General features: G+C 41.3%; 1 protein-coding gene across 1 annotated transcript in view; it reads right to left on the bottom strand.

Annotated features, from left to right (window-relative positions):
• Window positions 1–4,408: 4,408 nt before the first annotated feature.
• The window catches only part of CNGB3 (cyclic nucleotide gated channel subunit beta 3), a 74,529-nt gene continuing 64,437 nt past the window's right edge, over window positions 4,409–14,500 (bottom strand). The window contains 4 exon segments of the mRNA XM_056854895.1: window positions 4,409–4,887; window positions 7,859–8,025; window positions 9,358–9,504; window positions 12,944–13,062. Of these exon segments, the coding sequence (XP_056710873.1) occupies window positions 4,415–4,887; window positions 7,859–8,025; window positions 9,358–9,504; window positions 12,944–13,062 (906 nt within the window). The 3' untranslated portion in view covers window positions 4,409–4,414.

Below are 14,500 nucleotides of genomic sequence, written 5' to 3'. Positions count from 1 at the left end.
GTGAGATATTCTCTTGTCAAAAATTAGATGTGAAGCTTACCCACCATATTTCCTGCCTCATATCTGCATATTGGTAGGTCCCAAGTGCTTCCTTCTGACTTGAATGTCAGTTTACTATTATGAATGTTATGCACTGTTGTAGTCCTTTTGCTGGAATACTGTTGCCTTGATCAGATACTTATTCGCAATTAGCCTTCAGTAAGCTGGTTTTGGGCAAAATGAAAGGATAGGTGTCGAGGTGGAAAAGAGAGGTTCCATCCTTTTCTGAAGTACTGGCTTTTGAAGCTTTCATACCACTGGTGACTTAATGGTCCAGTGGGAATATAAAGAAATACTACACCTATATCTATAGATGCAGCATGACATGAGTCCAGATGAGGTTCAAACGTGGATATCGGGATCTTTGCCAGATGTAAATAGTCCGAGCATCTCAGACATCTCTTTGAGGTGATTCCAAAAACAGTGGTGGATTATTTTGAATAGTTATAGTGGTTTAATCTAATATTGTAGGGTTTGGCACTCTTGACTTTGAAGCTTTTTTCCTTTCCTATTTAGCATTTGCTTGTGATTGAACATAGACCGCTCTCTAAGCCATCTAGCGGTAGATAAAAGTACTCCTCTTGCTTTGACCTATATTTTGTCAACAGGAAAGTGTCATGTTATACACAAGCTGCAACCTCTGTGTAGAGGAGTTATGAAAGTTTAAGGGTTTGGCTTCTTTTTTTTAAACAAAAGGATTAAAAGATTAAAAAGTGCTTGCTTGCTTTTTCAGCAGATGGGAAAATGCTGCTGGGATACTGCCCTGTCTGTAGGAAAGTAGAAGGCATTCCGAATACAAAACCCACTAGAGGGACCATAATTCCATTGGAAAACATGCTCTATGTACAGATGATCCCAGATTCATGCTTTGGCATCTCTGCTAACAGGGCTGGGAAAGGCCATTGTATGAAACCCTGGACAGCTACTGCCAGTCAATAAATAGTGGGCCAAATGGACCAAGGATTTGGCTTGGTTTAAGCCAGCTTCCTAAACAGAGTTTACCCCTTTCTGATTCTATTGAGGTCAATCGAAGTACATAGATTGCACTGTAGGTCTGCTACATTTTTCTCAGTATTCAATTGAGAAGCCATATTTTGGATGCTCCTTAATAAGCTTCATTATTTTGCTGCAGAGATTTCTTTGCAAGGGAGGCAATAAGAAAGGACTAATATACTTTTATAGCCTGACTCTGAAAATAAATATTTACGTTGAGGGAGGAGGATCTCAATAATATGTCTACCAGTTGTATAGGATCTGGCCCGAACTTGCATTTCCATTCCTGTTAGATGCCCGGCCAGAGAAGCAAACTGAGAGGCAAGCACCAAAGGGGTCTTGGCTCTTAGCTCATGGCTCACAGCCTGTACCCCTAAGTGAACCAAGCCCAGTGGATCTTAGACTAGACCTGAATGTGATGATTTATACTGCTTGAAATTTGTTGATTTAGAATGCATGAACACATTTAGAATGCAAGCCACTTGGGGACTGCACTGATTAAAGGAGCCTGCTAAAAATACTTAACGAAATAAGGCACTGTCTCCCAAGTAGATGATGACCCTCTCACAGGTGAGTTGTGAGCCAAAGCCAAGAGGGAAAAGGAGAGGAGGATGTGTTCTCTTGCTCTCCCTTCTTGCCCTGCTCATGCCTTCAGCAAAGGGGAGATAAGCTCTACCTGCTAGATAAGCGACTAAAGCTGGCCCTGGCACTACTTCCCTACCCTGTGCCGCTAGCCACTGGGTCACCTGAGACCAGTCCTGGCTTGCAACAATTGCCAGTACCACCCAAGGGCTCAGCTTGCTCTCGGGCACTAGTGATGAGGAAAGCATTGGGTGTAGCCTACATCCATCACCTATTGGATCCATACTGCCAGTGGCTGGATTTATGCCAAAACCCAGCCTGTGTCACTTGAGTCACTGGATCCCATAAACTGGAATAAAATGTAAGAACCACTGCCTTAAGGCGTAGCCTGCATCTCTTGAGAAACCAGAAAGGGGTGGTGTGGGAGAGGAATCCAGTACCTAACACACTGTTGCCCACTTTTTCTGACTGTTAAGTTTTCTGCAGATAGTACAGCTTTTACTTGGGAGCTACTGACAAGGCTGAAAAGTGTATGGACTAAATGGATGGATTAAATGATGTCATCTTGGGGATTTTCTCCCTAACCTGATGACACTACGATAAAAGAAAGGTCCATAAAGCAGTGCATTGTGTTTAAAGCAGCTCTCTTAGGCAGGAAGTGACCTTTTCTGTCAGCAATAGTTTATTAGCTGAGCAGAAGGGGGGATGGGGCTTGTTATTCTGGAGACTCTGCTCTACATGGAATACTGGAGTATGATAGCCATAAAGAAGAAGGAAACACCTTCAGTGATCTTTCAGCTTCCTTCCTGTGTTGTGCTTTCTAAGAGCTGTGTATATTCTACAACGCAGGGTTGTTTTAGAATGGAGGCCATGATTTCAATAGCTGGAAAGCAGTCAGAAACCTTTACCCGCCATTGCTGTTCGAGTATGCTGCACTGGTTATTTGGCCATTAAAACAATCCACCCCCTGAGACTAATGGATCTAGTTGGAAGATTTTGGCACTCTGAGAAGTATCTCTGTTGATGCCTTGGTGCAGACCTAGGGCAATAGATTTACTCTTCTTTGTACCGTAAGATGGGATCCAGGTCTATGGTTTTACCTTGGAGCCAGGACAATGTAAGAGGAAGGAAGATGTGAAGTGGCCTATGTAAATATATCAGGAGCCCTCCCCCCCCCCCCGCTCCATTATTTCCAAAGCCCAGCAGTCAAGTCAAGTCAAGTTTATTGTATAAGGCCATAGTTAGGCTATTACAATCCAATTCCAATTTCCAAAGCAATGTAAGAATTAGCTCTTAAGAAAAACTTTTCCTGTGGTTGGATAGTTATCTTGAGTGCTGAATTGGTTGCTTGATATTTGGTTGCCTTGATTTTATATATGTAACGTATATATTGGTTTTAATTTTTATCCTATTTATTTGTGCCGTGTTTCAATTCCGTTATAACCCACCATGAATCCTTTTGTCGGAGAAAACTGAGTTTAAAATGCTTTAAATAATGAGACATTCAATGGCATCCCTAGTTGGGGGGGGGGAGCAGAAACAAACAGGTGAATGCTCACCATAAGGTAGTGGATGATTATAAAAAGCCAGTACAGAAAACGAGACATTGCGAAGATGAAGTCATGTCCAGTGACTAAAACCACGTTTTAGATAGAGAGCCAGCCTGGTGTAGAGGTTAGAACGTTGGGCTAGGAACTAGAAGATTTAGCTTTGAAGCCCACTCTGTCATAGAAGCTTGCTGCGTGACCTGGGGCCAGTCACATACACTTGGCCTAACCTACCTCACAGGGTTGTTATGAAGGTAAAATGGAGGAAAGGAGAATGATGCAAGCCGCTTTGGGTCCTCACTGGGGAGAAAGGCAGGGTATAAATGAAATAAATAAATATGTAATACCAGTCAAAAGAAAGACTCAGGAGGAAAAGCTGTATGACAGAGAACTACAAGAAAAGAGAAAAGCGAAATTGTAAGTTAATGCAAGCATAAAGCAAGCATTTGGAGGAGAAGTGCAATATAACCTTGAGCTCTTAAATGAATGAATGGATATTTTTTGATTAGTTAAGACCGTTCCCTCAGTATATGTGGTACAGAAACAGACAGGTTCCTGCCCCCAAAGACCTGCATTCAAAGTACATTTAAATGTTGCATCTCTGGGACAGGAAAGACGGAGATTCTGCTGGAAACAAGACCACAGCAGACCACAACCCAGTCTTGCAGTTTTCATTAGTATACTATACATAATGAGAACTGTGTATATTCTATTCTTAAAACCAAACAAATAAAAATTCCATGCTAAAAAAGTTGTTTTCTGCAGTATAAACTAATATCCCTTAATTTGTATAATTTATTCTACATTTTTTGCATGATTTCCTCTGCTAGTTGTGGGGTGATATGAAGCGCCCTTGAAAATATTTGCCAGCTTCTTTAGTTTTGGTAGTGTTGCCAAAGTCCAGGTGGGGCCAGGAGATCTCTCAGAATTTTACAAATGATCCCCAGAATGCAGAGATCATTTCTCCTGTGGAAAGTGGCTGCTTTGGAGGGTGGGACTGTATGGCATTCTGCCCCACTGAAGTCTCTCTCCAAACCCTGCCCTCCCCAGGCTCTACCCCCAGATATCCAGAAATTTCCCAACCTGGAGTTGGCAACCTTGAGCTTTGGAGATTTCTCTGGGAGTCATGTATGCATTTTCAAGCACCTGAGCTAGACATGCTTTTTAAAAACCAAACTCAAATTCTGAGTAAGCCGAGCACTGGTTCACTAGCTACAGTCCTGAGTAGAAGCCCTTGCAAGAAAATCTGCTGTTTATTCTTCCTTCTTCTCTTTGACTTCAACAGTAAGAATCTCTCCTTCTCCAATTGTGGTCGAAGGAGACATGGTAATGATCAGGGACTCATCTGTGATTCCTCTCACCAAAGGTCGCTTTGGAGAAGATGGGGGCTGGCCTTCTGAATCTGGCTCTGCTTTAGATTCAAGTGGCTCGTCTGGTTCTTCAGCCTTGGTTTGGAGGGAATCTCTTTCTTCTTTTTCTTCTCTTTCTTTTTCTTCTCTTTCTTCTCGTTCTTCTCTTTCTTTTTCTTCTCTTTCTTTTTCTTCTCTTTCTTCTCTTTCTTTTTCTTCTCTTACTTTTTCTTCTCGTTCTTTTTCTTCTCGTTCTTCCCTTTCTTTTTCTTCTCTTTCTTTTTCTTCTCGTTCTTCTCTTTCTTTTTCTTCTCTTTCTTTTTCTTCTCGTTCTTCTCTTTCTTTTTCTTCTCTTTCTTTTTCTTCTCTTTCTTTTTCTTCCCTTTCTTCTCTTTCTTTTTCTTCCCTTTCTTTTTCTTCTCTCTCTTTTTCCTCCCTTTCTCTTTCTTCCCTTTCTTCCCTTTCTTTTTCTTCCCTTTCTTCCCTTTCTTTTTCTTCTTTTTCTTTTTCTTCCCTTTCTTTTTCTTCTTTTTCTTCTCTTTCTTTTTCTTCCCTTTCTTTTTCTTCTTTTTCTTCCCTTTCTTTTTGCTCTTTTTCTTCCCTTTCTTTTTCTTCCCTTTCTTTTTGCTCTTTTTCTTCTCTTTCTTTTTGTTCTTTTCCTTTTTCTTCCCTTTCTTTTTGCTCTTTTTCTTCTCTTTCTTTTTGTTCTTTTTCTTCTCTTTCTTTTTGTTCTTTTTCTTCCTGAAACAAAAACAATGAAATATTAAGATTCCTTTTCCATTTGTTTGTTTCTCCCCCCCCCCCTTGTTGTTTGTTCTTTCCTTTCCTTCTTCTCCGGAAACAAAAACAATTAAATGTTGGTGAGTAATGATGCCTGTGGGGAAATCAAGGCCTCTGAGTTCTGATCATAAAAGGGTTACCAAGCATGGCCTGACAACTGGTGGAAAATGAGGGAGGCGGGCACTTAAAGCTAGGAGGGGTGATTAGTGTCCCCAACAAGATGGCACAATTTCTAGTGCAACACAGTAGTGCTGTCATCACACTGGGGGGATGTTCTAACATTTGTTCAAAACTCTATGGTTTAACCATAGAGTGTTGGACGAATGCTAGAGCAACACCCTACACGTCCAGGTCAGGCCAGAAACCATGCCATTGTGTCAAGGATGCCAATCATGCCCCCCCTTTCATCCCACTGCCCAGCTGAATGGTGGCAGATAGCCATGGCAGGGGGGAGGTGATCTCCTATCATAAGCAGGAAAATGGCAAGCCTGGGCCATAGTAAAAAGAATGACGCAACCTACCAAGCACAGCCAATAAGCAACCCATAGTCACTTCAATGTATCATGAACATTGTAATTGAGTCCTGCTGATATTTAGGGAGGTGTCACAAACAAATTCAGAATGCACCAGAGACTAATTTCTTACCTAAAGGTCCGCATGGGATAAGACAAGGCATTACAACATAATGAAATCCATTAGTTTTCTAGTAGTTTCTGGGTGGTGTAGTTCCTGCCAGTGCATTTTCTGATGCCTATGAAGTAAAAGGCCAGTCCTGGCTTTCCTCCACCTCATTTGAACAGGAGGTAATCAGAAGAGGCTTCACTTTGGGCCTGCAGGTAGCATCTGTTCAGAAATAGCTGCCTTCATAGATGGATGCTTACCTTAGAATGATTTGTGATTAGCTCACACGGTAGCCATTTTGTGGTGACACCCCCCTATGTTTTCTCAAAATTTAGTAGTGCCCACAAGCTAAACACGTTTGGGGATTCCTGCTGTAGTGCTTTTATGGAACTGTGGTGGAGAGAGTCCTACGTCAAAAACAGTTGTGTGTATCGGCTAGCAGTCTGAATGGCGAGATGTGGCCCTACATCAAATTGTGTTTCATATGCCATGTAATTTCTCACTACTGTCCTGTATAGCAATGATTATCATAAGAGGACCCCAGCTGATCAGACCAAACGTCTGTCTAATACAACATCTGTTTTTGACAGTGGTAAACCAGATGTGCACAGGAAGCTCAGAAGCAGGATAAGAAGGCCCATTACTGTTAATTGTCAGCCAGCATTGAGGCACACTGCCTTTGCTTCCTCTTAGCTATCATGGCTGATAGGTATAGATAGATCTATCCTTCACAAATGTGTCTGATTATTTTGTATGAGCAATCTAATCTCCAGATCATCTCCGTATCTTATGAGAAGTGAATTTGGTAAATTATTTGTTATTATTTGTTGTATGATGAAGTATTTTATTTTGTCTGTCTTGAATCTACTGCCAATCAATTCCATTAGGTAAGTGTAGCATGAAAGAGAGAGAGGTAAAATGTGTATGCCATTCATGATTTTATAAGACTAAAACTGAAACTAGTCTTGCACTAAACAGGCCAAGTATGTATAATCTCTATGAAGTTTCAGTGAAAAGAAATGGAATCTGCTCACTGGGTTGAGCACTATTAGATAGATAGATAATTTATTTACGGCCGTTAGCCAATAAAACAAGAAACATGGACTAATAAATTCTTACAAGCAAAGAATGGTTGAGCACTATTGATGGATGTGGTTTTTTGTTCTTGTTTGTTGCCTTTCTAGAAGTAGAACATCTACAACTATGGGGATGAATTAAAAGAAACCATGCTTGTTGCCTACATCAACAGGGTCTTTAAATTTTTATTTTCATCTTCATCATTATTTCTGTTGTATATTTCCCACTACTTGTGAAATGACCAGGAGTATCCATGCCTGCTCAGATATTCCTTTCTGAGCTGGAATACTTGAAAAATGTATAACATTTTATAAAATGTATAACCATGGCAACAGAAAGTGACAGAAGTCTTGGGCTAGGATATTTGAATATAACAGCGGTAGACATTTAAGCTATGCAAAAGAGCTCGAAAGTATTTCTTATCTCAGTTTTTACACACATACTTTTTAATTAGTGTTTGTCACTGTCCCTTATTGGGATAAAATGTTGTGTGGATTGTCTTATCTGACTGTAAAGCTGCTGTATTTATTGTTGCTGTTGCATTTTTTTGGTATTTACTGTTTTTATGATGTGATTTTATATCTTTAGGTAGATGTTAGAAGCCCCCCTGGCAGTCTTCTGAGAACTGAAGGGTAACATTAAAAAATAATAAACTCTCACATTATCTTCACAAATTTGTTATCCAATAGTTGCATATCCCCATATATGTCACCTGCTATTAAAATGTACCTCAAGGTATTTCAGTGCTTTTTCACCTATTTACAGGAGTGAAGTTCCTTACTGTTAGTTAGCCTTTGATTTTGCAGACTCTCAGTTCCTGCTTATCTGTTCCCTACTCCAAATTGTCCTCTTCATTTTCTGAATTTGTGCATACCTGATCTCTCTTCAGCTGGATAAGCGCAGCAAGGCCAAGTCGTCCTTTACCACCAAACAATGCTTTGAACATCTTTGGTGTTTCTTCCTTCTTTACGAGCAGGGCAAAACCTTTTGCAGGTTCAGGTGGTCCCGTAGGCTTGCCCTTCTGCTTCAAGAGCACTCTAGATCACAAGAAAAGAGAGGAAAAACTAGCAACCTGAAACAGCGTTAAAACTTCCAGAACTCATACTTTGTTTTAACTGTGCTTTCTGCCTCTGTTAACCTTTCTGAGCCCTGCTTTCCAGCCAGACAAAGCCTTTACTGCTACTTTAATTGGGGATTCAGCCCTGAGACTCTTTCAAATGAATGCTGTGCCTGGATCTCAACCTCTGTTTCTATCAGGAATAATCTCAGGGTGCTTTGCTTGTGTGTAGTAAATACAATTTCTGTCTCAGGTTCATTAGGGTTCAGTGCACTAGGATAGAAAAGCTTCCAGTCAGGCTTTCTCCTTTGAATTCAAAACAGCAGCTATCCTCCGTAATGTTGCTTAGTCAACAGCTGTTCAAATTTGGAGGATATATTACAGTACCTTTCAAGACGGTTATTACATAACAAGGATGGGTTGACGTGGTTGAATCCATTCTGGAAATCATCTGGAAAAGCAATTTTTTGGTTTTTTTTTTTTTTTTTTAAAGATTGAAACTTAATCTAGACTATGTCTGCATCAGGATGCTGAAACTGACTCGTAGAACCCTGTAGTAGTTGCTTTTGTCAAAGCACTGGAAATGCATTGATAGGTATTATCTTTGGAATCCAATGGTGCTCCTCCATCAGAGGATGGAAGCTACCCAGATATTTTAACTCCTGAAGGATAGAAATTGAAGATGTTCTGATCTACAAAATGTTGAATGTCAGAAGTCCTAAAAATTGAATAATCTAGCAAAAGCCACGTAATCTCCCCTTGTTATAAAATATATTTGTTTTATCTGTTTTTTTAAAAAAAACTCAGCTGCCTTTCCACCCAGTTTAGAGTCCCCAATGCTGCAAACAATCAAAAACATTCAAACAAGCTTAAAAATATACACAGACATCTAACAATTAAAAACAATTAAACAAAACACAGGAACATAGATACATGAATGGGAAGGAAGGTCAACAAGGGTGTACCAAACAAAATAGAAATGTTTTCATTCTCTGGTGGAAGACAACAATAGAATTTACATCTTCCTTAATATGTCAGACCAGTTATAAAATTATATATTGGTAAATACTGGTATTTGGGATATACATGCTATTATAGGCATAACCTGCCATTTGTTTGTTTGTTTATTTATTTATTTGAAAAGATATTTTCTGGCATGTCAGTCCTGAGCTGTCCCTTCTCTAAAATTACTCTGACAATTTGTGGCCATGTTCAGCAATAAGCATATAAATATAGGAAGCAAACACTTTTTCTTTACACACAATGAGAGACAGTGAAGCCAATTGTTCTACAGAAAAGTGGAAAGACTTACTTTCCCTTCTTTTTCAAGATCCTTTCAGAGTCAGGATAATGCACCAGTATTTCACTGAGATCCTTCTTGTCGAGAATGAAAAGGTTGGCAAATCCATGGGCCACCACATTAGCCGTTCGTCGATTTCCTCCACCAGCTGCTAACAGACTGAAACAAAAGCATAGAGGAGAGGGGAAAGGAACTCTTATCCACATATCTATTTGTGAAGTCAATAATGTTTTAAGTCACTGAGAGATTTATGAGGTACCAGGTAGAAGCACAGTATATGCATGTTTGCATTAAAAAAAACACCAATTTTGTTAATTTAACCTAGATAAGCATGACAGAATCAAAAGCCTGATACAAACAGTTTCTCTAATGGGATGGCATATCTGTTTGCAAAAGTGGCAATTTCTACCACCACCACCAAATACAGATTCCCCACAGTAGGAAGAGGTAAAGCTGTATATAAAAACAATGGGAAAAGCCATCAGATAAGACCATGAGGAACATTCATAGATAATGATAAGAACTTCAAATTTTGTCTGCCAAGCAGGCTGTCAAGACCTTTAAGCACTTGTGGGATGTTCACCTCCTACTAGTATAGCTGCCCCCATTTCAAAGCAGAGGATATTTACAAATAGTCTTCTAAGGCAGCTCCATGCAGAGCACATTGCAACCTAAATGTAATGGCAGCATTACAAGTCTGTCAAGAAAGAGACACAGCTGGCAAACTAAGCCAAACCATTTAAAGTTGGTATAAGAGATCTGCTCCTCCATCTGCAGCCTTGGATCTGAAAGCACCACTAAGCTGCCCGATTGCCCTGTGGAGGTGTACTGAGACTCAGTCCTGGAAGACTCTCAAAACCTAGATTGACATCAGCCAATGGAACCCGGTCTTCTATAGTCTGTGTCTCAGTTTATTGATCCTCATCCAGACTATTACTGCCTCCAGACACTAGGGTAGGGTATCCCCTGCCTCCCTAACTCAGTTAGAAAGGAGAAACAGAGCTGTGAGTCATCTGCATATTACTGATCCCCTCGGTCCAAAACTGTGGATGGCCACACTTCCAACAGTTTCATGTAGATGCTACACAGCTACACTGGTGAACTTGGTGAGTGGAGTCTACTACTTGTACATATATAGTAGGAGCTTAGATGCTGGGTAGCCTGGTCTAAAAAGTAGCTAGTGTGCTTAATGTTAGAAATATGTTTCTCCATTCTCCTTCACCTTTGAATAAAACATTCCCCAGGTTTTCTAAGCACTGCTGTGCAAAATCTGTGCCATACTCAATTCTGGCAGGGGCTGGGTTGAAGCCCAAGTTCTTAGTACTGAAAGCCACCAAAAGAAGAAAAACTGTGCAGGATCCAGGTGCTAGTACTGCATATGATAAACTGGAGCCCAGTTCTCTCACAGCTGCTTATCTGCTATTGTTGATCTTCTGCTGGCATCTCTAATCTGCCTTTGGAAAACAGGTGAATAGACTCTGTGCCAGATTTAAATTTATCCTCTGCTTGCAGCTCCCCTTGTGGCAATCCAAATATGCCAACTTCCTTCAACAAAAAGAAAACAGCTCCCAACAGTTCATAGCTAGGCAGTTAACAAACGTCTTGTCTAAAGTTTCTGAAACACAAAGCACACAGAACTACCAGAAATCTGCCTTGGAAAAGCTTTGTTGCAGTGAATGGAAGCCTAAAATCCCATAAAAGAAGCTTCCACAATCAGTCCTGTATTGAAGTTCTTAAGAAAACAGAGACCTGCTAGATCAGCCTGATGATTCATTTAATTTAGCATCCTGTTTTTCCCAGCGACCAGCGAGAGCTCTAGAAAAGAAGAAGAGTTGGTTTTTATACCCCGGTTTTCTCTACCTTTAAGGAAGTCTCAAACTGGCTTACAATCACCTTCCCTTCCCCTCCCCACAAGAAACACCTTGTGAGGCAGGTGTGGCTAAGAGAATTCTAAGAGAACTGTGACTGGCCCAAGGTCACCCAGCAGGCTTCATGTGGAGGAGCGGTGGAAACAAACCTAGTTCTCCAGATCAGGGTCCATTGTTCTTAACCACTACACCATGCTGGAGGCCCTGATTGTTAGCGTCAGGAACCAGTATTCAATGGCATGCTGCCTATAAATCTAAAATTCTTATGGTGGAAACCTTACACAAATGAATATCCACGAAAAGCTAGCCCTGTACACATGATCCCTCTGTGCACTGACAGACCTCATACAGAGGGGTGTTGGCTCTGTCCCAAGTGATCCCGGGTTATCTTCATAGCGCAAATGAAGTTTACTTATGTTCCCGTGTGCTGGGACACTTTCTGAATGTTGCCGATCATGGAGAGGGAGAACACCTGTGGATACTTCCTCCGTATATATGTGCCATGCTCATGAGCCAGTGATCACATTTATTCATACCTGCTCTCCCTCTCTGCATGTTCAGTTAGTGTGCAGAGGGGTGGTGTGTCCAAGGCTTCTGAGTATGCTGGAATCCAGGGCATGGGTCACCATCCCAGTGCCTTTTAATGAGCTGGCATAAGAATGGCCCAGGTTACTAAAGTAATTACTAAAATCTAGATGATTGGCAGATGAACAGAAGCACTAATTCCACTGAAAAGATTGCACTTTCAATGGCTTTGGGTGATGTGAAAATTGTAGTGCATTGATTAGACTGTGGTGACATTCATCCACACACACACATATCCTCATCACCCTTGATACTGTGGCTAGCAACTGATATGTGGCCCAGTCCCAAGTGTCTTGGATATGGGAAGAGGACTTGGGGAGCAATCCTAGGATTTAAAATTGTAATGTGGGAAACAATGGGGATTGAGCAAAAGCTATACACCATTTCAAGACTTGTTTACAGCTTTCATTTTTTAAAAGATGCTGCTGGGGTTTCTGAAAACATAGCTATTTCCCAAGAAGACAAAATCTGCAGTAGTGCTGCTTCTGAGGCCAGATAGATTTCTAGTTTCATGGCTAAGGCCCGATTCAAACATGACTGATCTTTTACTCACAAAACCTCAGCAAGGTTTGGGAGAGAAGCTAAGCATCTGTCAGTGCCATGCTCCATGCAGTTGCTTCTGGGAGCATGGAATCGCTGTCAGATTTGTTTGCAACTGCCTTGTGATGTTGTGCTTAGACTGTCAGACTAGGATGTGGGAGGCTCATGTTCAAATTCCGTTTTTGAAATGGAAGCTTGTTTAGTTACCTTGGGCCAGTCACTCTCCCAGCCTAACCTAACTCACAGTGCTGTTGTTGTGAAGATAAAATGAAGGAGGAGGGGGAATGATGTTGCAGTCCACTTAAGGCCCCCACTGGGGAGAGTAGAGAGGTATAAATATATAAGTAAAATATGAGGAGTTATTATTTGTAGGAATGGAAGAGTCTTCCATTCAAGTTTGTGCAGATCTCTGGATGTATGAATTGGCCTAAGGCAAAGCCAAGCTAAAGAATGGTTGCAGGGTTAATGAGGCAAGAATGGGAGAGTGCACCATACACCAAGAAATTAGTAACAATGACAATAATAGTGGTAACGGTCTTCTTTTTTAAGTTAATATAACGTGGTCTACGAAAAAAAATATTTTGTCAGAAACAACAGAAAAATACCTGATCTCTCCAAATACAGCTCCTGCTCTCAAGGTGACCAGAACCTTGGTTCCATCAGGACCTCCAAGAACTTGAACTTCACCTTGCTTGATAATGTACATTTCTCTGCCGATTTCTCCCTAGGTTCAAATGCAGAGGGAGAAAAACATTGGAAGTTACATAATGATGATTATGATGAATTCTGTCTGAGAATGACTAGCTGCTAAACATTTGTTTTAAATACAGCTCGTTTTGCCACCTGCTGAACTTGCCTCATACATTTTTTCCACTCTGCCGGTTTGGCGTGGTGACATTGCCATGTTAATAGTTCAACAAGATTGCAACTTGCTATGGTCTTACTCAACCCTCTTTATAGCACACCTTCCTCAATACAATTTAGCTTTATTGCCTTTTATCCTTACAGTAATGCTATGAAGTTAAGTAGCCTCAAGGGCTATTGACTGAGTTTCATCACTGGGTGTTTGGTATGTAATTAATTTCTATGATATTTGTTAAATTTTTGTATATGATAAAGATAGCGGGCCAAGTCTCTCTTTTGGGCTCCCCATTCCCCACCACTACTCAACAGGACAGTTGGGTGGGGAATGGGATCAGCATTCTTCCCTGGTTTTACAGTGTTACAGGGTGACCTCTATGCACTGACATCACTTCTGGTTGCACTGGAAGTGACATTGCTACACCAGGTATGCTGGAATTGGTAGGTCCCTGTGCCCTCCCAAATTTTACCCTAGGTAAATAGTTAATCTCTGCAAAGCCACATTCTTGTGACTATACCCATTCACTATGGCTAGTGCTGCCATCCTCCAGGTACTAGCTAGAGATCTTCTGCTATTATAACTGATCTCCAGCCGACAGAGATCAGTTCACCTGGAGAAAATGGCCGCTTTGGCAATTGGACTCTATGGCATTGAAGTCCCTCCCCTCTCCAAACCCCATCCTTCTCAGGCTCCGACCCAAAAACCTCCCACCAGTGGCAAAGATCTTGCTGTCATCAACTTTGCTTCAGCTAAATAGCTTCTGTGTGATGTTTTTTCTCCTCCTACTACAGGTATTGAAAGCGGGGCCAGAAGTGTGAGCCTTTGGACATAAGCTGGAGTACAAGAGCCAAGTAGGTCTGGCTCTCAGTCTGAGGTTCAGGGCCTGAATTAGGCAGCGTTCATCAAGATCAGCCCAGGTTGTGTGTATCTTTTCATTTTGGCCTTTTATGCAGGGACGTTTCCCCGCGATCACCCCCCACCGACTGCTTCGGGGCTTCCTTTGGATTATACATGCCTTTTCCGCCAATCAGAGGTCACCTCGTTCTCACGCATTTTCCAGATTCTTGCTAAAACATCACCTGGAAAACAGGGGCAAAAAGCGCGGGGAGAGCAAGGTGACCTCTGACGGGAGAAAAAGGCATGCATAATCAAAAGGAAGCCCTGAAGCAGTCTGCGGTGGTGACCACAGGGAAACATCCCTTCATAAAAGGCCTTTGTGTGTTCTTTTGTATTATATGCTGGAATTGCTTGTATTTGGTATTTCTTCTGTGAGCCACTTTGAGCTATTGCTGGGGGGAAA

Source organism: Euleptes europaea, chromosome 8 (assembly GCF_029931775.1).
Source record: "Euleptes europaea isolate rEulEur1 chromosome 8, rEulEur1.hap1, whole genome shotgun sequence".
Taxonomy (NCBI): Eukaryota; Metazoa; Chordata; class Lepidosauria; order Squamata; family Sphaerodactylidae; genus Euleptes; species Euleptes europaea.
Note: the sequence above shows the minus strand (reverse complement) of the source record. Positions and strands in the feature narration are given on the sequence as shown.